Raw genomic sequence first — 26,052 nt, forward strand, 5'->3', positions numbered from 1 at the left:
GTTTAAAGAGCTTTTCAAGAAGTAACCAGAAGCCTGTTCCTGCAAATTTTCAATATCAAAGGAAAAATGAAGTGCAGCATATTTAAACATATGCATGTATATGATGTGCATGTCTGTATAATGGCGTGTCTCTGGAACGCTCAGCAATCTCATATGTGCGCTGACTCAGAGTGTTCCTTTCTTGGCATCACGGTCCCTGGCCTCCCATGCTGTCCCCTCCTGACCCCCGGTGTGTCTCTTGTTTGTAGCGGTGACTCTTCGAGAGGACAGTGCCACGAGGTTGGAGAGGAGAGCACGCCATGTGTCTGCGTGCCTGTCCGATTATTCACTGGCGAGCGATAGCGGAGTATTTGAGCCTCCAACCAAAAGGTTAGAAGCCGATCTTCTCCCTCAGCAGCCCTTCCACAGTGTTACTGTTTTTGTCGTTAATTTTTTTTTGTTTCTTTATTTTTGAGAGAGAGAGAGAGAGAGAGAGAGCGCGTGAGCAGGGGAGGGGCAGAGAGAGAAAGAGGGAGACACAGAATCCGAAGCAGGCTCCAGGCTCTGAGCTGTCAGCACAGAGCCCAACACGGGGCTCGAACCCACGAGCCGTGAGATCTCAACCTGAGCCGAAGTCGGGCGCTTAACCGGCTGAGCCGCCCAGGCGTCCCGTCCACAGTGTCACTGTTAAGCACGACGCGTGTACACACTGAGACTTCCACATATTGAAACTTTGCGTGTATCTCCAGGGCTAGAATCTTTGCCTGGCTTCTCTCAACTTTGATAGGTTGGGCCTTAGCGAGCCACAAAGAAAACTCCTCTGACTTCTGTGTGGCGTCTGGAGGTTGGCCCTCCTTCCGTGGTTCGAGGACGACTTCCTCCTGTTTGGCCCTGGCCAGTTTCAGGCTTAAGCCCATGAGAGCTGGAACAGGAGAACCCGTGTACAAGAGACACCCGCTTTTCTAGAAAGGCATTCGTTAGAAGTGAATGTTCTCCCTCCTTCCCTTCCTTCTTAAGCTGAAGGAAAGTGACAGGACACCTTTGGGGATTCTGGACTTTATTTTGATTTGATATGTTTGATGTCATTGTTTCCTTTCAGGTGTCTGTCAGACATTTCACTTATCACAAGTTTTTTAAAAGTTACTTTTGAGCTTTGCCCTGAATACCACATGTGGTTTTGAAAGACATCCCAAGTTATTTTCTCAAAAACAACAACCCTTTGTAGGCAGGTCCCCACTGAGATAGGGCATGGCAGGTCCCCAGGGCCCATGACCGTGCAGTCACTTAAAGAATTTGTTTATGTCGCAACTTAAGAAAGCTCTCCTCGGTGAGAAGCGCCCCTGACACGAGAGGGCTTCCGCCAAAGCGGCGCTGATCGGTTCCCTGCGGAATAACCCTGTGACTTCCGGTTTGTTCAGGAGTGAAGATACCGAGGAGTCTGCACATGGAGACGCTTGTGGTAACGAAGGGCCCCAGATCCACGTTGGATTCTTGTGAGTACAGGAGACTCCTAGTGATGATCTGTAGCGCGGGGCCCATCCAGCGACTCACACTTCCAGGCCGGGCGGGCCCGGACCGTGGTCCGGGTGCCGCCCCCAGCCTGGACACCCCCAGGCTGCTTCGGCGTCTCGGCTGAGGGGACGGAGGTGGCGGGACGGAGGGTTGGGGTTGAGCCGCTCCGTCGCTGGCCTCCAGCGCCGAGAGTCACAGCTGGGATGTCCCCTCGTGGAGCTGGGGGCCAGGGGCCATAAGCGGGGGGCCCGGAGAGCCCCGGGGAGCGAGCGCACGCTCCGCCTGGAGCTGCCCGTGTCCGCTGCGGCACGGAGGGGGAGGCCCAGCCCCTCGTGCCCGCAGCCAGAAGCCGGGTGGGCCGCAACGCGGAGCCTTTGGGTCCCAGTCCCCGTTTCAGGGAGAGCGGTAACCAGCGGTGTCGCGACTAGCAAGGCGGGAGGCGTGCATGCCCACGACTTCCTTGGCTCACCCCCGTCATCGGGCCGGGTGTTTCTCAGTGCCGGCGCTGTGGCCATCCGGGACTGGGTCGTTCTTTGCCGTGGGGGCCGACCTGGGCGCTGGAGGGTGTGGCACGGGAACCTGGTCCCCGCTCCCCAGGTGCCGCTGACACATAACATCCCCCCCACCCCCGCCCCGCACCCGGTCACGACAGTAAGACGTCTCCCGACTTTGCACACGTCTGGGGGCGGGGGGCGGGGGGTGCAAAACCGCCCTCAGTCGAGGGCCGCCACTGTGGTCGGTCCGAAGGAAGTTTCCACCGTGGGGGATGTGCACTCAACAAACTCGCGTTTTGTTTTCTAGGCTCGACACTGCCAGCGAATGTCTTCTCGTGAATGTGTTCCAACTAAAGAATTTTGCGGGGCTGGTCATGAAGGAGGACTGCAAAGTGTAAGTAGGCTACCTGGCCGGCAGCGTTTCCTTTCCGGGGGCGCGCTCCTGGCCGCCTCGCCAGCCCCGCTCGCCGACCGGTTCTGCTCGGCGGCTTCGGGAGGGAAGAGGCAGCTTTGGAACCTGAGTTCCAAAGCGTATTCCTAAGAAAATACCGGGAAAGGTCTGAAACCCAAAGGATCGTAAGTTTTAGAGACAGTCGTCGTGACCTGAGGCAGACGAAGTTGAGGGAGCCGGGCTGGGCTGGTCATGTGCCGCGGTGATGCTGAGAAAGTGGCCAGCGGCAGCGTTTTGGTTTAAAATGTGCATCCTGGTCTGGGAGCTGGGTGATGTGGCGCTCAGCTCGCCGATCCCACGAGGGGAACAGAAAGCCTTCTCCCTGGGCCCCGGGGGCCCTTGTCTGCGCAAAGGAGAAGGTAAGACGCGTTGTTGCCGCTGGAAGGAGCTACCTCTGTGAGCTCCGCAGCCAGAGATGGGTCCCACTTACCAGGCACTGACTTTTAAGCCTTTCTCTTTACGCGTGTTTTCCCCGTAGTCTCCAGGGGTACGTAAATTCTTTGGGCTTACTCTTAGTTGAGAAAAGGACCTTTTCCGAAAGACTTCAAAACTCGGCCCGTGGGCATCCGAACAGGGAGACCTACGTGTGTATCCATGCGTGTGGTTCGTGGATTCAGTCGCACAGATCTGTCAGTAAGTGTTACCTCTCTGTTTTTTCCTCCCGCTTCCTGGTTCCAGACACATCCGAGTCTATTTGCCACCGATCGACTCCGGCACACCAAACACTTACTGCTCTAAGGCTCTGGGATTCCAGGCCCCCCTGGTATTTAATGAAATTTTCAGAATCCCTGTGCATTCAAGCATGTTGACGTTGAAGTCACTTCAATTATATGTGTGTTCAGTGAATCAGCAGCTGCAGGAAGAACTGCTGGTATGTCCCTCCCCTCCCCCCCACACCCCCCCCATTTCCTTTCGGCTCCCCTCCCCGCCTCCCTCCTTCCTTCCCCCGTGTTCCCATCGGTCTCGGTCTCGCTCCTGCCCCTTCTCCTCTTGTCTTTCTGCCTGCCTCTCTCTCTTCTTTGTCTCTGTCTCTCCATCCCCTCCTTCCTTCCAGCTCGCTCCTTCCCTCTCTCCCCTCCTTCGTTTCACCTGTGGTGGGCTGCTTAGAAAGTGTCGTCCCCTCACGTGATGCCTGTACCTGGGAGCGCACGCGAGGACACGAAACCATTGGTCTCGCCAAGTGTGCCGTACTTCAACTATGTCATCTCAACTAATACTTGCAAAACTGCTCTATTGCCCCCATTTTCAGTTGAGGGAACGAAGTACGGTTGAGAAACTGAGCAAATAAAAATGGAGGATGGGGACGCCTGGGCGGCTTAGTCGGTTAAGCTCCAGCTCTTGATTTCGGCTCAGGTCATGATTTCACGGTTCGCGAGACTGAGCTCTGTGTCGGGCTCTGTGCTGCCAGCTTGGGGTCTGCTTGGGCTTCTCTCTCTCCCCCCCCCCGCCCCTCCCCTGCTCGTGTACGCATATGCCAGCACGTGTGCATGCCCACTCTCGCTCTCAAAAGAAATAAACTTAAATAAAGCACCTTAAAAATTTTTTTTAGTTATTTATTTTTGACAGAGAGAGAGAGACAGAGCACAAGTGGGGGAGGGGCAGAGAGAGAGGGAGACACAGAATCCGAAGCAGGCTCCGGGCTCCGAGCTGTCAGCACAGAGCCCGATGCGGGGCTCGAACTCACAGACTGTGAGTTCATGACCTGAGCCGAAGTCAGATGCTTAACCGACTGAGCCACCCAGGCGCCCCTAAAGCACTTTTTAAAAAATTAAAATATAGCATGGTTCATGAAATGTGAATTTCAAATAAACTATGGGTTCTTTTTTGAGTATAGTGTCCCGTGCAACACTTGGGATATACTTATGCTTTAAAAGAATGCATTGTTTACTTGAAGTTCACATTTCCTGGCTATCCTATCTTTTATCTGGTATCTCGGGAACTAAGCGCCAGCAGCTCGCGTTCAGTACCCCCAGCCACGTGCTGCCCGGGCCACGACTCGGCAGCCCGGGTGGCTTCTTTCACAGATCGGAATTGTTCTCCTTGGTGTCACCCCTCAGCAGTAGAACTAGATTGTGGCGGTCAGCCAGCCCTCTCTTGTTTCACAAATCCCTGAATCAGCGGCTCATCAGTTGGCAGACCCTGAGCCCCACCCACCACTCCACGTTGCCCATTCTCTGCCCCCGGCCCCCTTCTGGCACTTTCTCCGCGGGCTGAACCAGCCGTCGAGGAGCCTCCCTCAATCAGATCCTGTGCGACCACTTCCATTTTCCTGCAGTCCTTCGAATAGCAATGAAAACATTCCGTCTTTCCGGTTAAGATTGGAGGGCGACCTCGATGTCTTACAAGATCCCCCTTGGCTGTCAAGGCGAAATCACTCACTGCCCGTTCTGCTTGTTAACACTGGTGCAGGGCATCGCTCAGATCAACTTGGCCGACTACGACGGGTCCGGCGAGATGCAGCTGCGCTGGTACGCGGTGCAGGTGTTCGGCAGCTGCGGGCCGCCCGGGCCGGGGGCCGCCGCCAGGGACCCCGCGCTGGCCGTCGCCGGGAAGACGGTACGTGTGCCCGCCCGTGGCGCCACCGCTCTCCTGCCGCCCGCACCCGCCGTCACGCGGGTCCACCCCTCACGAGCGTCTGTGCGCGCTTGACGTCGGAACGTAGTGGCGCCGAGAGGCAGTGTCAGGGGACGGCACGGAAGTAGGTTTCCGTAGCTGTGGCCATGCGTGACGGCGGGTTTAACGCGGACGAGCTGGTGACTGTGCGCCACACGTTGGTGGCTTTAAAATCGAGCCCTCGGAGCCGCTCGGGCCGGCCAGGCTAGGTCCCGGCGACACGCGGCCAGCTGCGGCTCAGGTGCGCCCTGTCCCCCCCACCCCCCCCCCCAGGACGCGGTGACGGCGCTGCTGGCCAGGACCACTGCCCAGCTGCAGGCCGTGGAGCGTGAGCTGGCCGAGGAGCGCGTGAAGCTGGAGTACACGGAGGACGAGATCCTCGAGATGGAGCGGAAGGAGGAGCTGGCCGAGGCCGTGTCCGAGAGGTAGGGCCCTTCCGCGCACCGGGCGCACGGAGCCCGGCGCCAGGCAGCCGCCGCCCCGGCAGAGGGCCCCGGGGCAAGAGGTTCTTCTCACCCGCGCCTCCGTGGAACGTGCCGGGCGCACACTCCGTGCCGCCCGACGGCCGGGATGCTCACGGGGACTTTCGTGCAGCGCCATAGGAGGCGGTACCTTGACCCCTGTCCCCAGCTCCCCGCGCAGGCTTTTCACCCTCTCCTCGTGTTGTGGAGTGTCCCCGAAAGAGAGCGGCTGTGAATGGCTACGAGTATTCTGCTCTGCCGGGATTGGTATAAGGTCCCTTTCCGTTGTATTTAAGCAGCTTTTTCGGCTTATGATCTCCCTCCCACGCGGTTCACCGTTTCAGGTGAACGAGTCCGCGGTGACTGGGAGAGTCACAGAGTTGTGCCACCTTCGCCACAGTTGATTTCCAGGCACTTTATTCATCGCATCAGAAAGAAACCCCTCTCTCGTTAGAGCAGTCGCGCTGTCCTCTCACCCTGGCCCCTGGCCACCGCTCATCTCCTTGCTGTCCCCGTGGATTGGCCTGTTCTGGGCATTTCACCCCCGGGGAGTCATGCACCGGCCCTTCGCATCGCACCTCAAGCAGCCTCTTGGTGAACCCTTGACTCGGTAGAGACCGCTCTGCGGTTAGAGGCATAATTCAGACGGACAGGCTCTTCGAGTGAATGGATTTCTGTCTGGTCCTTTCTGGAGCTTTTGTATTGCTTTATTTGCCTGTTTCTCCGTGAAGAGCATCCTCTATTTCCAAAGCTTCCTGCTTCTTCCCGATAGCTTTCCCTGAATTGATTTTAGGAATCGATTTTAGGGAGGGAAAGTGCACGGCAGTGGGGGGAGCAGTGTATTCAGGGACCCTCGGGAAGCTGGGAGGGCCTGGGAGAGAGGGTTCAGGATTCTGGCATCTTCGGCAGCTGCCATCGGGTGATAAAGACAGACAGACCTCCTCACTGAAAGTCCTTGTCACGTCGTCCTCCCTCTAAACCAGAAAAGCCCGTTCACTTCTTGAGGAAGCACCTCTCCGACCACCGGAAGGCGCGCGGGTCTTGCTGCCGTGCTCTGAGTGCGGCGGGGGACTCAGCCCCTTCATGCACGTTTCGTCTTTCCAGTCTTGTCAGAAACGATATACTTTATTTTTCCGACGCCACACCTCTGCCAAGGGGTTTTACCAAATTGAATGGAGGTTACGCAGAACGTTCTGTGCGTGAGCTGGGGAGGCAAGGGAAGGATCCACAAAATGAAAAACAAAAACGAGATCCTGGGGAGCTGTGAGCATCCGTTCCGCTCCATGCGAGTCAAGTTCGGTTGGGAATTCCTGAGAAAGAACAGAAGAGGGGGGCGGACAGGGAAGGCCATGTTGGGGAAGAAAAGGCGGAGGGAAGGAAGACGGCGTTGACGCGCCTGTCTGGGCTTTCGCGATGTCTGCCTTCAGGAGCTGGCAGGCCGACTCGGTGGACAGCGGCTGCAGCAGCTGCGCCCAGACCAGCCCCCCGCACCCCGAGCCCTGTTGCATCGGCGCCGACCCCATCCGCGGACACACGTTTGCCGGCCAGGCAGACCCTTACAGCCCCGAGAAGTTTCAGCCTCCACCTCGTAAGGTCAGTGGAAGAGGGTGAGGGATCTGTGCGGCCCCCCGAGGTCCTGCCGCACCGTCCCAGGCACCGCCCTGGACGACGAGCGGGAGGGCCCACATCCTCCATGGGAAACCGAGGGAGTCGGTGCGGGGGTGGGCGAGAAGACACTGGGGCCGACAGACTCATACACGAGAGTAGGGCGGTGTGGCTTGCCCGCGACCGGGGCTGTGGGGAGGGTGTGGTGTAACGTGGGCCGTGCTGCTGGATGGGGTGGGGGGGGGGGCCACGGCCAAGGTGGTATTTCACTGGGAGCCGAGGGAGAGAAATGAGGGCCTAGATCTGGAAACAGAGTCACATGGGCCCAGCGGGTACCGTCAGCTCTCAAGTAAAATGAAAGGACGGCTACGGCGAAACCTGGTAGGTTTGTACCCCTCCGTGCTGTGGGGCGATGACCCGTTCCCATCTTCGGGGCTCAGGATGTTTTGTGAGTCCCCGGGGTTTTGGACACTCATGGTCTTTTTTTCTCCGTCGGTGGCGTGACGAACTGTGAAGTGTCCCTTTGCCCCTTCTGTTCACCCGATCTTAGCTGTGCTCGCGGCCGTATCTTCAGTGCAGAAATCTTGGTCGCTTGCGGTGATGTGTCTGAGGAAGCCGGAGAGGTGGGGAGACACCGCATCAGCGCTCGGTCGAGACTTTGTTCCCAAACGGTTCAACTCCCCAAAGCTTTTTATCAGCGTGGCCCCCGCTCTCCCCCCACAGCACAGGTACTGAGAGAAGTGGAACCCGCCTGCCTCAGTTTCCCCAGGCGCGGCCCACGCGGCCCCAACCGGGTGGCCTCGGGCTAGGCTGCCAGTAATGGCCATCGGGCAGCTTCTCAAGACCTTTGAAAGCTTCGGCTCAAACGGGGAGGGGGCCGTGGCGGGCTGGTTTGGTGGGTTGTCGTCATCCCCAGGCCCCGATTTGCATTTTGAAATACTTCACATCTACAGGCGACTTGCCGGGATAGTAGAACGAACGCCCGCCTGCCTCGCACCCGCGTTCCCCAGCTGCCCGTCCCTCACCGCGTTTGCACCGTCTCTCCACGTGCACGCGGGAGGCGCGAGGCGTTGCACACGCGGCCGTGGAGGAAATAGTGCCTCGAGGGGGAGGCGGGCAGCAGGGTAACTCCGTACAGTACGAGGGTGCTCGCCGCTTGAGAGAGTCACGGGGGCTGCGAGTGTATCTCAGGGATTTGCGTCTACATCTCAGAAAGGTCGGGATTGTGAAACGGTGCAGCCTCTATGGGTAACAATACAGAACTTCCTGAGAAGCTTAACAGAGCTGCCGTGTGATCCAGCGGTGCCATTTCTGGGTGTGTATCCAGACAGTAGGGCCTGCAGGAGATACTGGCATGGCCAGGTTCCTAACAGCGTTATTCGTGGTAGCCTACAGGTAGAAGTCACCCCTGTGTCCACCGGCAGGTGGGTGGATAAGGCGAACGCCGCATAGCCACCCAGCGGGATGTCATTCAGCCTCAGAAACGAAGGAGATCCTCCTTCCACGCTGCCACAGAGGCGAACCCTAAAGACGTTGCGCTAAGTGAAATAAGGCAGCCACAGGAGGGCGAACACCGAATGATTGCACGTACAGGAGGTCCCCAGAGCGGTCAGATTCCTACGGACAGGAAGCACGGAGGTGGTGGCCAGGGGCTAGGGGGCGGGAGGATGGGGAGTTGTCGTTTAATGGGGACAGTGGCAGTCTGGGAAGATGAAAAAGTTCTAGAGCCCTGTGTCGCAACAGTGTGACTATATTTAACACTGTCGATCTGTACGCTGAAAAATGGTTAAGGTGGTAGATTTTGTGTGGTTTTCACGATAAAAAAGAATGAAAGGTCACGGAAGCCTCACCGAGAAGGGAGTTTTTGAGCGGAGGCCTTGAGAAAGGAGTCTCCAGAGCCGTGTGCGGGGCCGGGGAACAGCATTCAGGTACAGGGAGCTGCATGTGCAGGCCCACGGGCGGGGGTGGGGGGCTGAGAAAACAGCAGTGAGGCCGGTGTGGGGCAGGGGGTCGTCAGAGCCGAGGACGGAGAAAAGTAGAAGGACCGGATCACACAGGGCCCACTCGGGACCCTCCCTTTCCTCTGAGATGATTGGGAAAGTGGTGGGTGGTTTGGGGCCCAGGATTGACCTGATCTGACGTAAGGTTTCTCGTTGATTTTCCTTTGTCTAAAATAATTTGGGGGGGGCACCCGGGTGGCTCAGTCGGTTAAGTTTCCGACTCCCGATTTTGGCTCAGGTCATGATCTCACGGTTTGTGAGTTCGAGCCCCATGATTCTCTCTCTCTCCGTCTCTCTGCCCCTCCCCAACTCATGCACGCTCTCTCTCTCTCCCTCTCAAAATAAATAAATAAATAAATAATAAATGGAATAAAATAATTTCTTGACATGTAATTGACAGAAAATGAACTATTTCAAAGCGAGCGGTTCAGGGGCATTTAGTATGTCGGCAGTGCAGGCAACTACCACTCTGCCTAGTTCCAGAACGCTTCCATCACCCCAAAGTAAAACCGCGTGCCTATGAGACTCACTTGCCAGCCCCCCTCCCCAGCCCCTGGCCGCCAGCAGTCTACTTCCTGCCCGGGAACTTGCCCATTCTGGGAACTCCCCTCCGTGCATGGACAGGTGGGCTGTTTTCACCTTTGGCTGTTTGGATAACGTGGCTTTGAATGTTCGTGTACAAGTAGTTGTTTGAACACCTGTTTTCAGTTCACTTGAGCGTGTGGCTAGGAGGGAAATTGCCAGATCTAACTTCGGCCTCACTGGCGTCTCCCTGGTGACTGTGTTGAGAAGAGATGGGGGAGGGGAGGGAGATCTGGAAGAGGGGGAGACCGGTGAGAAACCCACTGTGCTGATCGGGCGCGAGATGCTGGTGACCCAAATGGAAGGTTGATGACAAGCGGTCAAAACGTGCTTCCTCGTAAACCTGGAGCCTGTAGGATTTGATCTTGGACCAGATATGGTGTGTACGAAAGAGAGCAGAGTCCAGGATGACAGGAAGTTGGGTTTTTTTTGTTTTGTTTTTTGTTTTGTTTTTTGCATGAACCATCAGAAGGTAGGGGTTCTCAGAGGAGGTGGAGAGGTGTGTATTAGGGGGAGAAATTAGCAGAAGTTGTTTTGGACGTAAGTATCAAATGCCAGTTAGAACTCCAAAGGCAGAAGGCCGGGACTGTTCATGTGAAGCTTATTGTTCGTGTTCTAGAAAAAGTCATGGTAACGATGAGCTACTGTCTAGGTTGATAAAGAAACCAACACAGAAGATGTCTTCCCAGAAGAAGTCGCGAGTCTTCCGAAGGAGAGGCCCGGCCGCAGGGCCCGTGGGTCGCCTTTTGTCCGGAGTAGCACAATTGTCCGTTCGCAGACCTTCTCCCCCGGAGCACGAAGCCAGTATGTTTGCAGAGTAAGTTGAAATTCCGTTGCCACCTGTCTGGACTGTTTTCTTCCCCCCACCCCCTTTGTCTGTGTTATTTTCACTGTTTATGCTAAAAGACACACGTGTTCCCACGCATACCAGTGATGAGCACCAACGCGTGTATGGATGGAAAATCAGTATTGTGGCTTCGTCTCCCCTCACCCATGCATATGTGACTCTGCATCTGTTCGAGATTCTAATACATTCCTCCCCAGATTTTCAGTCTGTATGCAAACCAGCTCGTGGTACCCGGGAAGCAGGGCCAATCAGTTCTACATCGGCCTAAGGAATGACAGGTTGGAACAGGGAGTATCCCGAATTGGATTGAGATTGGGAAGTCGGGCCACTGAGTGGTTGGAGGTCTTAAAGTGTAGCTGTAGCGGGGTCCCGGGGAGGATGGCAACCTTGAAGACTCTGGACACTGAGGCAGGGTTCTGACCCCCCCCAGCATGTAAATTCTCCCCCCGAGGGTGATGGCGGGAGATGCTGGGTGCTTCTCAACCTTGGCTGGCCGTGCGGTCAAGTCATGTTGGCAATGGTGGGGGGTGGAGGTGTTGGGCAGGTGGGAGGGCTTCACAAAATGCTAGTGCCCGGGTTCCCAAGATTCATCATTGGCCATGGTGGGGCCTGGGCATCAGGCTTGGGGAAGCCCACATATGATTCTGATATGGAGAGCCCCGAGGTAGGTAGAGGGGGAGAGCCAATCCGCTGTGGTCCTTGAAGATAGGACAGCGTGTTGGGGGTTGGCGAACAGTGGCGGTGTGACAGTAACAGCACGGAATAGGAAAGAGAAGGGAATTTGAAGGGTAAATAGTCATGACACAGTGGCCTGATGCAACTGTTTGGGTTGAGGAGAACTTGGACCCTTCCCACCTCTGAATTGGGCTCGTGGAGGTAAAGCTCCTTCGGTTGCAGGGGACCGCCAAGGAGCTGGCTCCATTTGGGCAAAAGCAAAGTTCAGTCGTACGAGAGAATCAGGCTCAGGCCTGGGAGCGTGGTCCAGGGGTCCCCGAGCCCACGCTCAGGTTCAGGAACTTGCTAGGACTCCGAACTCGGCAAAGCCGTTACACGCGTGATTGTGGTTTATTACAATGAAAGCATAGAGACCAAGGTCAGCAGGGGGAAGAGGCGCATAGGGCAGCGTTCAGGAGACACCTGGTGCAAGCTCCCACTTCTCTTCCAGTTGCCTGGATGGCTCTTGGCACTGGTCACTGCCGGGAGAGGCCGCAGGCGTGGAGTACTGCCAACCAGGGGTTTGTGGGGGGCTGGTCACGTAGGCATAGCTGATGGCCTGCATGGCTGACCTTAGTCTCCAGCCCCTCCGGAGGTCAAGCTGATGGCCTAAGGCCCCCACTATAAGTCACATTGTCAGCAGAGCCTGTGTGGTTTGGCCCGAGGTCCCCAGGTAAACAGGGATGCTTAGGCAAGACATTCCAGGGCTTCACGGGTCACTTCCCGGGAGCTAGGCAAGGACCAAACCTTTCTTGGGGAAAAGTTAATCCTTTATCCTATGGGGGGGGGGGCAGTGAACAGCAGGGGGTTGGGGCTATGTGGCCCAAGCTGCTCCTGTGCCATTTGCCAGACCTGCTGTGCGTCTCCCCACAGAAGCGAGGCGTCCGATCGCGGCTGCCCTGGGTCGCGCAGGGTCAGGCCCGGACACTCCCGCCCCATCAGGCCGCAGCCCTGTGGGGGCTGATGCTTAACCAGACACCTGGAGGCACGAAACAGAAGGCTACCCTCATGTCCCTTCCTCACCTTAGGCCGAACCACTGCAGAGTGGGTTCGGGTCTGCTCAGTGAGCAGGGCAGGGAGGTAAAGGAGGAAGTCTTTGTTTCCCCAGAGAGAGGTTTCCAACTCTGGTGCCGTGTTCTGCGCCCTGCATAAAAGCGTGCATTTACAAGTGATGCTTTTAGAGGTCTCTTTGTTTTTGTATGTTTGTGATGATGGGGCGGGGAGGCACGTACACTGGTGTGCCACAGCATTTCCTGAGTCTTCTGGGTCAATTGGCATGGAAGATAAGGCCGCGAAGGCAAGGACTTTGGCTTTCGCACAGATACACACGGATCCTGAAGCGCGAACCCGCCATCAGATGCCTTGGCTCCCATAAAGAAGGCGTTCTTTCTTTTGCTTCTTAAAAGCGGGCCTTTTCCCTGGCAGAGCGGGTGTTAGGGCTGCTGGCTCGTCCTACTACCAGGAATGAGTCTCTCGGAAAGCCATTTTTTCCCAGCTCTTGCCAAAGCCAGAAACAGAGCAAATGAGAACGCCTGATAAAAAGTCAAAGGCGCTGAAGTCCGTGCTGGCTTCCTGAGCATCACACAGGACGTCACGTCACAGTTGGTATCAATGAGACAGAAATCTTGTGGACTCTACCACCCTGGAAACTTCGCGTGGTTTCGTTGATGTGGCACATGAAGGAGGACAGGGGGTTGGTTTGCGTATTCAGTTTGTTTTCGCTTGTCTTCAGTTTGACTCGAAACTCCTGTGTAGTTTTGTCTTCACGGAACCCGCAAGTCTTGCTAAAAAGCCCCCGTAGCCGTGAGCACATTCGGGTACCTGTGAGGAGAAATGAGATCAGTTCAGGGTACACCGAGAGAATGAATATCGAATTTCTGTGAAAGTGTTTCTGAACATCATTTCTTTTTGGCACAGCTTTATCGTAGTGACAGCGACAGTTCGACCCTGCCCCGGAAGTCCCCCTTTGTCCGAAACACCTTGGAAAGACGAACCCTTCGCTATAAGCAGGTATGTGTCACGGAAACTGATACGGAGTCTAGACTTACCCTGGGAGTTATTGTTACAAAAGTTAAAAGGTGGGGGCTCTTAGGTGGCTCCGTCTGTTGAGCGTCCGACTTCGGCTCAGGTTATGATCTCATGGCTCGTGAGTTCGAGTCCCGCGTCGGGCTCTGTGCTGACAGCTCAGAACCTGGAGCCTGTTTCGGATTCTGTGTCCCCCTCTCTCTCCGCCCCTCCCCCACTTGTGCACGTGCACACACTCTCTCTCTCTCAAAAATAAACAATAAAAAAATTAAAACTTAAAAGGTAATATTTTAGGTCACGTTAGTTAAAAGGTAATATATTTATTTCCTCATTTACTGTGGTATAATTTTTCAGAAGCCTATGTAATGTCAAAACATTGCCAATATTTCTTAATGTCCTAAGATAACATCATGATCTAGGATAATTCATGATCTTTCCATTTTTAAATATGATACATTCATGAACAACCATCCTAGATGAGAAAAAACCATCCTTTTCTCTTTTTTGACAAGGGAACACACAGAGTTGAGAAAATGGGAGTCTCAGCCCAGAGCCTTCCACATAGGCCTGTTCTACCGCCTTCGTTCCCTTTACCCACCGAGTTCTTTCTCCACATCACGCCGGTTGACAGCGTTGTGCCGCCTTCAGTTTGTGAGCCAGTAGCTCCTTATCTTTTTCAGGCTAAGATTCTTTTAAAGAAACAGTAAGTCCCACATTCCCACGTTGCTCTACTCAGAGCAGCTGCTGACTGGGAACGAGAAGACAGGACAGAGTTCAGCTCCCTCGGTGTTTTTCAGCCGGCACGCTGGTGGCAGTTTGACTGGGTCATCGCTGTGGGGGCCGCCCTGGGCGCTGGCGGCCGTTGAGCTGCCTCCCTGGCCTCGATCCGCTAGTAGCCAGTGGCACCCGCCCTCCCCTCAAGCCGTGATGACCCAGAATGCCTCCGGACGCTGCGGAGAACCAACCGAGCTCTACCGCGAATTCAGCAGTGCTTTTAAATGAACCTGCGTTTGTTAAGTCATGTCGTGTATTTGCATTAAATGTACGTATGCGTGCATGCTGTACGTGTGCGCAATAGTGTACGTGGGTGTAGAAAGCATACAGTTCCTCAGTCCGCTGAACGATGCCCACTGATGTGTGCTACAGTGAGTGCCGTTCCTGAGGTTGCTTCCCATTGAGCGGGAAGTACCGTTCTCCACTCCACACACAAAGTTCACTTTTCATCTCAGGACTTTTCTTAAACGTGGCGGGTTTGCTTACTTGAGGCTTCTACGGGGAGGGAGGGTTTTGACAGCTTGCGTGTGTGCCTGTGCAATCTTTTAGCATGGATCATTTAAGATTGTCCAGTATATTTTTTCAACTTTTTACAGTGGCTGTATTTTCTGCTGCCCTTGTAATTTACTTAATCCGTTTTCTCTTGTATTTAGGTTTGGTCAGTCATAAACTTTATTTTTTAACGTTTATTTATTTTGAGAGAGAGAGAGAGAGCAAGAGAGTGTGAGCGGGGGCGGGAGTGGCAGAGCGAGAAGGAGAGAGAAAGAATCTTAAGCAGGTTCGGGGCTCAAACTCCCGAACCGTGAGATCGTGTCCTGAGCCGAAATCAAGAGTCGGACGTTTAACTGACTGAGCCACCCAGCCGCCCCCTGTCATAAACTTATTTTTTAAGACTTTTTTATTTTTGAGCAATCTCTCTACTGAACATGGGACTCGAGTTCAAAATCCCTCGATCGAGAGTCCCACGCCCTACCAACTGAGCCAGCCAGGTGCCCCTCGGTCATAAACTTTAATTGGATTACTTTTGATTACTTTTACATGTCATGAGTTGTGCCTTTATTTGTTTTTTGAAATATTTATTTATTACAGAGCAAGAGAGCATGAGCAGGGGAGGGAAAGAGAGAGAGAGAGAGAGAGAGAGAGAGAGAGAGAAAGTGAGCTCATGTGCGAGTTGGGGAGAGATGGAGAGAGAGAATCCCGAGCAGGCTCCGCACGGTGCGCAGAGCCCGATGCGGGGCTCGCACTCAGGAACCGTGAGATCATGCCCTGAGCCGAAACCAAGCGTCGGACACTTAACCGACCGAGCCACCCAGGCGCCCTGAGTTGGGCCTCTTAAGTGCAAGTCGAAATGAAATTTCGTAACCAAAGAAAATGCACGTTTTGGGGCTTGATGTATGTTGTCAGGCGGAACCTCAGAAAGATCGTACCCGCCCCCGATCCCGGCAGCTCCTTCTGAGCGGCTCTGTTTCTTCACGCTTTCCCAAATGCGTGGGGCCTCGGGAGACGGGCCACCTGCGTCACTGACTTGATACTGGAGACTTCGCCTCGCCCACGCCTGTGGTTCATTTGACATCGGCCACGTGTGGGCAGACGCCGCCCCCCCCCCCCCGACCTGTGCGGCAGCCGCGCCTCCCCTGCCCGCGTGCCGCGTGGCAGAACCTGGCGGGGGGCGAGGGGGTCCGGGCTCGCCGCGGCCCCTGCCCCCCCCCCCCCCGCCCCGCCGTCGGCGCACGCGCTCACAGCTGCCGCCTCCCGCAGCCCTGCAGGGCCTCCCTGGCCGAGCTCATGGCCCGCACGTCCCTGGACCTGGAGCTGGATCTCCAGGCCTCGAGAACGCGGCAGCGGCAGCTGAACGAGGAGATCTGCGCCCTGCGCGAGCTGAGGCAGCGGTTGGAGGACGCGCAGCTCCGAGGCCAGACCGACCTCCCGCACTGGGTGCTGCGCGACGAGCGGTTCCGGAGCCTGCTGAAGGAAGCCGAGAGGCAGGTAGGAAGCCGGCGCCCGCCTCGCCGGCCCCTTGGCGTCCTGGGCCCGCCCGGTCGCGCTGACGAGGCTGTACTTGAAACCATCCGGGTGCTCGTGTGAAGGAGCTGGGTCCCTTCCCCCCGTGGGCCAGGCAGCCGGTGTCCCCGGTGGCGCCGACGCACGTCTTTTGCAGCCGCCTCGGGTCGGGGGGCGGGGGGGGGGAGCGCGGGAGGGAGGGACCCCGGGACCCTCCGGCTGGCGCCGCCATTCCCCGCTCTGCGGTGGAACGTTCCGTGTCGGGTGTCTGCAAGGCATGACCCCCCGGGTCCCCAGTAGGCCTCTGTGAAGATTCCCTGTTGGGGGGGGTGTGGATGGGGCAGGCCTTTCTCCCCTCCGCGACCCGGCGGCTGGGAGCGGCTTAGCAACGACGCCTTGTTCGTCCCACGCTGCTCTTCCAGACGAGACAGACCAAACTTGACTTCCATCAAGAACAGGCAGCTGAGAAGATGCTGAGGAAGGCCTCCAAGGGGGTCTGCCAGCTGCGAGGGCAGAACCACAAAGAGCCCGTCCAGGTGCAGACCTTCAGGTAGAGGCGCCACGGCCCCGCTTTCTTGCGTTCTTTGCACCGTCACACCTTCGTCGTCACCACAAGCATAAGCGTTACAAAACCCCACGGGCAGTTCCGGACAAACCCGGAACCCCCACTGCCATCAGCATCTTGGTGTTTTCTGCTCCTCCGTGTCTAGGAACTGGGTTCCTCCTGCTTGCAGTCATAATGTGGGTTCCCGTTTGCGTTTCGTTTTTTGTCCTTTAGTGAAAATATCCTGGGTTGCCACATAACCTGTTAGCCTTTCTGGCTGTCACGTTTCATGTAAGATAGAATTTGCCCGACTACTCTATTTTACAACCTTTCCTAATATCTGCTGTTGTGAACAACACGGTGGTTTACAGACATATACACACGTATCACCTGTGCCTCTTCACTTAACTTTTTATTGAAGCATAGTATACATACAGGGACGGGTGCATTTTGTATGTGTAAACTAGTCCGGTGGGTTGTCACAATGCCACACGGCAAGAATCAAACATTATCAGCACTCCCTGATTTGAATCGCATACGTCAGTTTTCTGTTTTTGCTTTTCGTAGGAGGAGAATTAGTTATGTCCATATCCTTTTGTGTCTGACTTTTTAAAAGATTGAGGTGAAATTCACAACGCATAAAAGTCACCGTTTTAAAACGGGCAACTCCGTGACATTCAGTACAGTCACCGTGTTGTGTGGCCGTCCCCGCTGTCCAGTTCCACAACCTTTGCTTCACCCCAGAAGGAAACCCCGTCCCCGTTAAGCAGCCACTGCCCGTTCCCCTCCTGCCCCCTGCGGCCCCTGGCACCCCCAGGCTGCTTTTGGGCCCTCTGGCTTTGCCAGTTCTGGATGTTAGGTGGAAGTGGCCTCATACGGTACGTGACCTTTGTGCGTGGCTGCTTTTACTTAGGATAATGTCTTTGAAGTTCACGTATGTGTATGTAGCTCGTGTCAGTGCTTCATTCCTTTTTATGGCTGAATAATCTGTGCCTTTTAGCCTTAATGTTTTATACGCTGAATTTTCATGTCGCCATCATAAAAGAACATAAAACACTATCACCGCCCTCCCTCAATCATGATTTAGAACTCCTTCATTTGTAGAGAGATTCATTTGTTAATAAAGCAGATATTTACAGAGCACCTGCCATAAGCCAGGCACCGTTCTAGGCACCGGGAACAAACCCTTGTCCTCATGGGGCTTCATAACTTCCATCAGCATTTAGAGAATCTGTACACAAACAGATGTGTTGTTAGGAATTTAAATTCATTTTTTTTCTATGCTTAAGAAAGGCCATCATTGATACGAGAGCCTCCCATCAGCTTTCGTCGCACGTATATCTGCTTCTAACCTGTCATTCTTTCCAATCCCAGGGAGAAGATAGCATTTTTCACAAGACCAAGGATTAACATACCTCCTCTGCCTGCCGACGATGTTTGATACAGTGCTTTGTACACATGAAGTATTTATCTGCCTGTTTTATTTTCATGAAGTTCTTAGACTAGCTACATTTGTCTTTAAAATATTTGTGCAAAGCTATTAATATACACCTTTTGTAAAAAAAAAAACCCACATCTATATCTATACATATATATTTTATAATAGTGACGGCAACAGGGCTTGGCTTTCCCTCGTTGTGAAATTGACATCTCTGAAGACAGGTTATTTTATAAAAGATCAACTATCATGTTAAGAGTGTACAGTTTTTACGCTGTTTTATTTGACTTAAAGGCTGGAAGACAGAAACAAAGTGAGTTCAGGCAAATTCACTGTATTGTAATTTATTTATAGTACTTTTTTTTTTCCTTGAAGGAAAATACTGACGTTCAGATGTATTTTAAGACTAAAATTGTGTGCTTCAGTATTTGTCATGCAGTAGAACGGAACTTTGGGGCCGGTTTTGTTTCTGACACCCAAAACGCAAACACTCTGTGCTCAATCCATCGCTTGTAGCCGTCTCTCGCGTGTCTTCACCGTGCCCGGCGTGCACGCTGCGGTGGCCCAGGGCCGGGTCACACGATGTGCGGGCACCGCAGAGCTGTCTCCCGTGCGCAGTGCGCGCCACGAGCCTCCCGTCCTGCCGTCCCTCCGCACATCCCCGTGCGTCCCCCCGTGAGTCTGACGCGGGCCCGAGCCCCGGCATCCTGGCCTCTAGCCTGCCTGTCCGTGGTGGCTGCCCGTGGTGGCTGTCCGCAGGCAGCCCCGCCTTCTGAGTCCGCTCCCCCTGACCTTGGCCTCCGAGGCGGTTGTGGAGCTCCTGCGCTACCACCGTGCCGCGAAGGGAAGTGACGGGAACCGGGAACGCGCGTGTTCGCAGACTCCGTGAATCCACGGATGGACGTGGCGGTTATGACGTAGAAGTGATGGCCTTGGAAGGCGCTTTTTTGTGGAAGGAAGTGTGTGTGGGTAACGACGATTACCCAGTGGGTCTCTTACAGGAGAGTATTTGATTTAAATCAAAACCCGCCCCCCTCCCAGTACTGGACTCTACCCAATTTTTCTTAAGAAATCTTAGAAGTAGTTCACGAGGCAAAAAAAAAATTTTTTTTGTAATAAAAATATACCAATATTCTTTTAAAATGCCAAATGATATAAATATTTCGCCTAATACATATTTATTATCTATGAAATGCACTCTCCTTTACGAGGCCTCAGAGAAGTAAACGAGGTGGGTCACATGGAACGTAAAAAGAAAACAGAACTCTCTTCCTAGATCTTTCTGCCTCTCCCTGGGAAATGCCCCGCCCCCTCTAATCAGTGTCTCGCCCTTCTCATTAGTCTGTAACCGCCCCCTCGTGTAACCTGCCTGCCTTTTTACATTTGTTAAAAATGAACTTTGTAAAAGCATTTCGTTGACACAGACCCGTCACAGACAGTGGCGTTTGTCAGTGGTGCTGGGACTGAAGATCGTGCGTTCGCAGCGCCCAGCTCTTGCTCTGTATTTCCGCCTCTAGTCTCGCTTTTTTTTTTTTTTTTTTTTTTTTTGCTAATTTCTCCGTGCACATAACCCACAACAGAGGCAGAGACGCGCAGACCGTCAGCCCTTGCCAGAACCGCCCGGCCGCAGATGGCGCGGCCGAGCAGGTGACACCGGGGGCCGGCCCCCAGCTGTCGAGACTCTCAGCTCCAGCGGAGAACCGCCCGCCTCCGGACTTGGGTGTGTGGAGGGCACGTCACGCCCGTCTCGGGCACACCGCTCCCTGGCCGTGCAGATGTGTCCTGGAGGCACTGCTTGGCCGCTGCTCCTCAGCGGCTGCCACACGCAGCTCTCTCCGCGGGAGGGGGGCCTCGGGGGGCTTTTCCGGCAGCCTCCATCAAGTAGCAACGTGGGGAAAACCCCCTGTGCCAATGCAGAAGGCCCTCACCCCAGGGCTTTCACACAACTCTCACTGCCCGGCATATGCAGGTTTCTGTTGGGAGTGCGCCCGCACCCCAGGGTTGGTCGTTTGTTTCTTCAGTCCCTATTCCGGTGCCAGTCCAAGGGGTGCTTGCGTCTGTCACCTCTCCAGTTACTTCTCCCGCGTCCCCGCGAGAGTCCGCCTTTGCACCTGAACGGCACCAGAGTGCGCCAGGAAGGAAAAGCCAGCCAGATGGAGGAGGTGGAGGGTGAGGGGCCGGAAAGGGCACAGGGACGGCGACAGAGACCAGCCCAGCTGGCAGGTGGGCAGGAAGCACCATCACTGGCTTGTCTCTCGTGACCTGGGTTTCCAGCTTCTTTCTAGTTAAGACTGCCACCCCCTAGAAAACCCCCGCGCGCCAGAAAACCGAAGGCCTGTTGTCGTAAGGGGTGTTCTCATCTTCTGTTTGAACTTGACCATAACCGTGCCGTGGGATGAGAAAGCTGCCGTGTTTTATCAGCAGGTCTGGTCCAGAGACGATCCGAAGTCTGCCACCAGGGCTCTTTAGAAACAGCGCGACGAGTAAAAGGGAATTTGGTCTTCATGTCACCTGATCACAGAATTGTCACTGCTGAAATAACCTTCTGTCGTGGGAATAAGTTATAATCAGTACTCATCTCTGTTTTTGTCACTGTTCCCTACTTGCATTGTTTGTATTGTTGGAAAGTATTCCTCCTATAAAATTAAACTAACCTGCCTTAAGAACAGAATGGAGATGTGTGATTTTTTTTAAAGAAAAACGTAATCACGTGGGCTTAAGTATATAAAAATGTACATTTTTTAAACATAAAAACAGGTATAAGAGTAGAACAGTAACACGAACACACGTGCGGCCATCCTCCATACACCTTCTCTGTTTAAAGAAAAATGTAATCACATGGGCTTAAGTATGTGCACCTTCTCTGTTCAGCTACGTATTGCTGACTTCTAATGCCATTCAATAGCCAGGGTTCACCTTTCCAGTGGTCTCGTGGGTCATTCGCTTTTTACGTTGTTTTTTAAATAGGCTTCCCGCCCAGCACGGAGCCCAACTTGAGGCTTGAACTCACGATCCTGAGATCAAGACTTGAGCTGAGAGGGATAGTCAGACACTTAACCGACTGAGCCACCCGGGCCCCCGTCATTCTTTTTTTTTTTTTTTTTAACTGAACACAATCCAAATATACATTTAATGGGATTTCTTCACGCCGATGGGTTTTTTTGGTAACCGTTTTCTTGAGATAGAATTCACGTACCATATAGTTCACTGTTTAAAGCATGCAACTCATCGGTATGTAGGATATTCACAATTGTGCAGGTATCACTACAATCAATTGTAGAACTTTTTCATCACCCATTAACACTCCCCCTCCCCCCCCCCCAATTCTCCCAACCCTTGGCAACCACTGACCTGTTTTCTGGCTCTATGGATTTGTCCGCTCTGGACATTTCCTATAAACAGAATCATACAGTGCGTGGCTTTCGTGTCTGGCTTCCTTCACTCGGCATTGGGTTTTCCAGGTTCATCCACGTTGTAGCAGGCGTCAGGACTTCATTCCTTTTTTTATTGCTGAAGAATAATCCACTGTGCGGATAGACCACGTGTTGTTTATGCGCTCACCAGTCGACGGACATTCCGGTTGCTTCCACTCTTTGGCCAGTATGAATAATTCCTCTTCCATCGTTCACGTTCAGGTCTTTGTGCGGACGTATGTTCTCCTTTCTCTTCGGCCTGTACTAAAGGTGGAGCTGTTGGGTCGGACGGTAACCCTGTGGTTAACCTTTTGGCGAGCTGCCAGACTGTTTTCCCAAGCAGCCGCGCCATTTTACATTCCCACCAGCAGTGTGCATGGCTTCCGATTTCTCCACATCCTGGCCGACGCTTGTTACGTCATTTTGACCATGGCCGTCCTGGTAGGTGTGAAGTCGTATCTCCTTGTAGTTGCGTCTGTCTTTACAGGATCTATCCCTCCACCCCGCACCACCCCCCCACATACACACCCTGATAATTTGTTGAAGAAACAAGATTGCATGTTCTCTGAGCCTCCCGTGTTCTGGCCTTTGCAGTGTCCCTCTGGAGGTGCCTGGGTGGCTCTGTCGGTTGAGCGTCCGACTCTCCGTTTTGGCTCAGGTCACGATCTCACGGTTCATGAGTTTGAGCCCCACATCGGGCTCTGCGCTGACGGCACAGAGCCTGCTTGGATTCTGTCTTCCTCTCTCTCTGCCCTTCCCTCGCTCACACTCGCACTCTCAAAATAAACTTAAAAAAATTTTTTGAAGTGTACCTCTGAACTTCATTTTCCATTAATAAATACTGTGGGGGGAAAAGCTGTTGTTGAATCTACAAGTTTGGTCAGATTCCCTTTGGATCAGATGCTTTCCCTTTTTTGGGGGGCGGGCGGGGGCGGAGAATGAGTGGCAGGAATTTCTATTTTCATCCATCTGGTGGCTTGCAGTGTCTTTTTTGTAACGTTGGAAACTGTTGCCAATCGACACCTAGATCCATTAACTCACTAAGGTTGCAAAGTGAGGATATTCGAATGCTAGCAATGGTTTTTAACTTACTTTGAAATACCTTTATAAAGAGAGAACCTAGTGGTACAGTTTGTATGGGTAAAGCAAAATAGATGCTTAATTTTTTTTCTCGACCAGTTGTGAAAATAGCGAATTGCTTTCCTAGCATTATACAGTGGTCACCGATTTGTTCTTGGTTTTTGAAAAAAAAAAAAAAAAAGCCCGCACGGTTTTCTTAGTATCGTTATTATCAACACACAGTTTAAACATGGTTGGTGTGCTTTAATCCATTCGAGTTGTTACCTTTATCGATGCTTAAATTCCCCTGTCTTTGGCAGGGGGACCTTGCCTGGTTGGCTCCTGGGTCCTTTTTGGTTTTGGGGAACAGCCTTAGCTGGCTCCCTTGCTATCCCGCGTGACCCGGAAATGGTCATTTCTCCATGGAGGGTTGGGTCTGTTGGTGCTAGAGGCACTTACCGATACTGGGCTGGTCATTGTTTTTAGGCCTTTTAAATAGGTAGGCAATATTTTCTTTCTTTCTTTTTTTTTTTTTTCAGGATAAAGGGATGAGAAAATATCACGTAATTACTCCTTCATTTTGTCCTGTATCGTACACACACCACAGTTTCAGAATAACGGAACCAACACGACCACCAATAATATAAGTAACTAGAAACTGGCATTTTTCCCCCTGTTATTTTAAGGTGTACCTCACTAGGAATATGTATTCAAATTGACCGTGTTTTAAAGTAACTTGGAATCTTTCCATCCTACGTGACTATCAGCTGGGCACATGTGTTTCGCTTTATTTTGGACTTTGCATTTTTATTTTATTTTATTATTTTTATTTCTTAAAAAAAATTTCTTTTTGCGTTTATTTATTTTTGAGAGAGAGAGAGGCAGAGCACGAGCAGGGGGAGGGGCAGAGAGAGAAGGAGACAAGGAATCTGAAGCAGGCTCCCGGCTGTGAGCTGTCAGCACAGAGCCCGACACGGGGCTCGAACCCACAAGCCATGAGATCATGACCTGAGCCCAAGTCGGACGCTCAACCGACGGAGCCACCCAGGCGCTCCTCAATTTTATTTTCTAGTCATGTAAAATATTGACATGATTCCAAAGACAAACAAGGTGTATTCAAAGGAGTTGTTTTTACTCGTGCCTCTACCCTATTTTTTTCCCTCTCCTTAGGGGTCACCATTTAGGAAATACTGCCTTTTCCTGCATTGTTCAGTTTTTAGTATAAGCAGATACATAGGCATATGTAAGTGCATACACAGGCATATGCGCAGGCTGCACACATATATACGTGTGAATATATGCATATACACAAATACGTCCACATCTGTGTTTGTGTTCACTCCCCTCTCCGATAAACGGTAGCACACCAAACACACTTTTCTCTGCCTGGCATTTCGCACTTACAAATGTACCTCAGAGGTCACCAACGTCTGTATTGGCTGCTGTAACAATTTACAACAAACTTCGTGGCTTAAAACAACAGAAATCGGGGCGCCTGGGTGGCTCAGTGGGTTAAGCCTCCAACTTTGACTCAGGTCATGATCTCAGTGTTCATGAGTTCGAGCCCCGCGTCGGGCTCTGTGCTGACAGCTCAGAGCCTGGAGCCTGCTTCGCATTCTGTGTGTGTGTCTCTCTCTCTCTCTCTGCCCCTCCCCCCCCAAAATAAAATAAAACATAAAAAAAAACCAGAAATCTATTCTCTCATAGTTCTAGAGTCCAGAAGTCTGCGATCAAGGAGTCGGCAGGGCTGGGCACCCTCTGAAGGCTCTGGGGGAGGATCCTCCCTGCCTCTTCCAGCATCTGGGAGGGGTCTGGGAGCATCTGGGGTCTGCCTGCAACCCTGGCGTTCTTGGGTTCCTGGTGGTAGAGCCACGCCCCCAGTCAACCCCTCCCCCCCATCTTCATCACCCTCTCTGTTCCTCTTCTGTCTCTTCTCAGAACACATGTCCTTGCATTTAGGACCCACCGGCTAATCCTAGATGATCTCAACTCAAGATCTTTAATTACCTTTGCAAAGACTCATTTTTCCAAACAGGGTCGTGTTCACAGGTTAAAGAGGGCCACCGTTCGACGCACTACCATCTGCCCCCCCGCCCCGGCTCCCCCAAATTCACGTCCATCCCGCATGCGAGTTACGTTCACCAGATGCCCAGCCCCCCTGCACGTGCCCCGGTTTATGCAACGGCCCCCCCGGGGTTTCTAGTCTGCTGCTGTTAAAAATAACCCCGCAACGAAAAAGCCTTCTGCAGACATCTTTTCGTATTTTTGCCAGGGTTTCGGTGGGATCGGTCCGAAGCGGGAGCTGCGGCTTACAGGGTCAATGCATCTGGGATTTTGCGGGGTGCCACCTCATTTCTCTGCTGGGGGCTGTGCCATTTCGTGTTCTCACCGGCCCTGTATGTGACAGTTTCCCCACACCGTCACCAATAGCATGATGTCACCTTGCGAGCGGTTGCCACTTGCAGAGATGAGAAGTAATAGCAGAGTCTAAGTGTGTTGGAGACTGCCTTCATTATAGAAGCTTTTTGATCTGTTTTATTGTGTTAGGGCTGACTCTCTTTCTTTCTTTCCTTTCTCTTTTCCTTCCTCCCTCCCTCTCTCCCTCTCTCTCTCTTTCTCAGCATTTTCTCAGCGATCCTTACTTAGTTGTGCTTCCAAATGGATTTTATAATCAACTTGTCTAGCCCCGGAGTGGAGGGAAATGATGGAATCATTATCCAGGATCGCATTAAATTTACAGATGAGGGAAAGCTGACATCTTTATGGTGTTGAATCGTCTTCTCCAACAATGTGTTACGTATTTTCATTTGTTCAAAACTAATATTGTGTCTTTCAGGAAGGCTTTGCAGTTTTACTCGTTTATATTTTAGATTTTTTTTTTATAGGTTTTGGCCTATTTTTATAGTCTGTCTTAACATGGATAAAGACAGAAGATAGGGATAAGATAAATACTCTACATACAAGGCTATAGACCTTTTTCTCAGACCTCACTGGAAAAGCCAGCGTTTCCCCATTAAATAAAATGTTGGCTTCAGGAGATGAATTTCACACACGCACGCTTTGATGTCAAGGATGAGCCCATCGATTTCTATTTTGTTGAGTATTTTCGACATGGATAGGTATTGGGTTTTTCTAATTCCTTTTCTCCATCTATTGAAATGATCGTATCATTTTCCTAAGCTCTAAGAATGATTGATTATATTCCTGGGTTTCCTATTAGAGACGTTTTGTAAAATAAATTCCATTCGGCCATGATATATAAGCATTAATGTGCTTTGGAGTTGGTTTGTTAGTATTATATTTACGATTTTTGCATTGCTACACTAATTTTTTTTTTTAGTGCAGTCTTGGCCGCGTTGAGGGTCAATACTATAGTTTCTAAAGAAAATGTGGAAGTTTTTCTTCTTTTTCTTGGCTCGGAGATGGTAAGTTTGAAAGAATTCTGCTGGGGAACCATTTGGGTGCATTCTGTTTCTTTTTCTTTTTCTTTTTTTTTTTTTTTAAATCACAGGGGAGCTCTTTAAATCACTTCTCTACTTC

General features: G+C 52.7%; 1 protein-coding gene across 2 annotated transcripts in view; it reads left to right on the top strand.

The window, feature by feature from the left end:
* WWC3 (WWC family member 3) overlaps window positions 1-20,715 on the top strand; it is a 119,408-nt gene extending 98,693 nt beyond the window's left edge. For both annotated transcript variants that reach the window (XM_030304666.1, XM_030304667.1), the window contains 12 exons: window positions 249-369; window positions 1,398-1,472; window positions 2,293-2,379; window positions 3,115-3,307; window positions 4,846-4,992; window positions 5,323-5,474; window positions 6,938-7,103; window positions 10,350-10,514; window positions 13,176-13,268; window positions 15,816-16,043; window positions 16,481-16,608; window positions 17,977-20,715. In XM_030304666.1, coding sequence (XP_030160526.1) covers window positions 249-369; window positions 1,398-1,472; window positions 2,293-2,379; window positions 3,115-3,307; window positions 4,846-4,992; window positions 5,323-5,474; window positions 6,938-7,103; window positions 10,350-10,514; window positions 13,176-13,268; window positions 15,816-16,043; window positions 16,481-16,608; window positions 17,977-18,043 — 1,622 coding nt within the window. In that variant the 3' untranslated portion in view covers window positions 18,044-20,715. The remainder of the gene's footprint in view (window positions 1-248; window positions 370-1,397; window positions 1,473-2,292; window positions 2,380-3,114; window positions 3,308-4,845; window positions 4,993-5,322; window positions 5,475-6,937; window positions 7,104-10,349; window positions 10,515-13,175; window positions 13,269-15,815; window positions 16,044-16,480; window positions 16,609-17,976) is intronic.
* The last annotated feature ends 5,337 nt before the right edge of the window (window positions 20,716-26,052 follow it).

The sequence above is a fragment of the Lynx canadensis genome, chromosome X, assembly GCF_007474595.2.
Source record: "Lynx canadensis isolate LIC74 chromosome X, mLynCan4.pri.v2, whole genome shotgun sequence".
NCBI classification, from domain to species: domain Eukaryota; kingdom Metazoa; phylum Chordata; class Mammalia; order Carnivora; family Felidae; genus Lynx; species Lynx canadensis.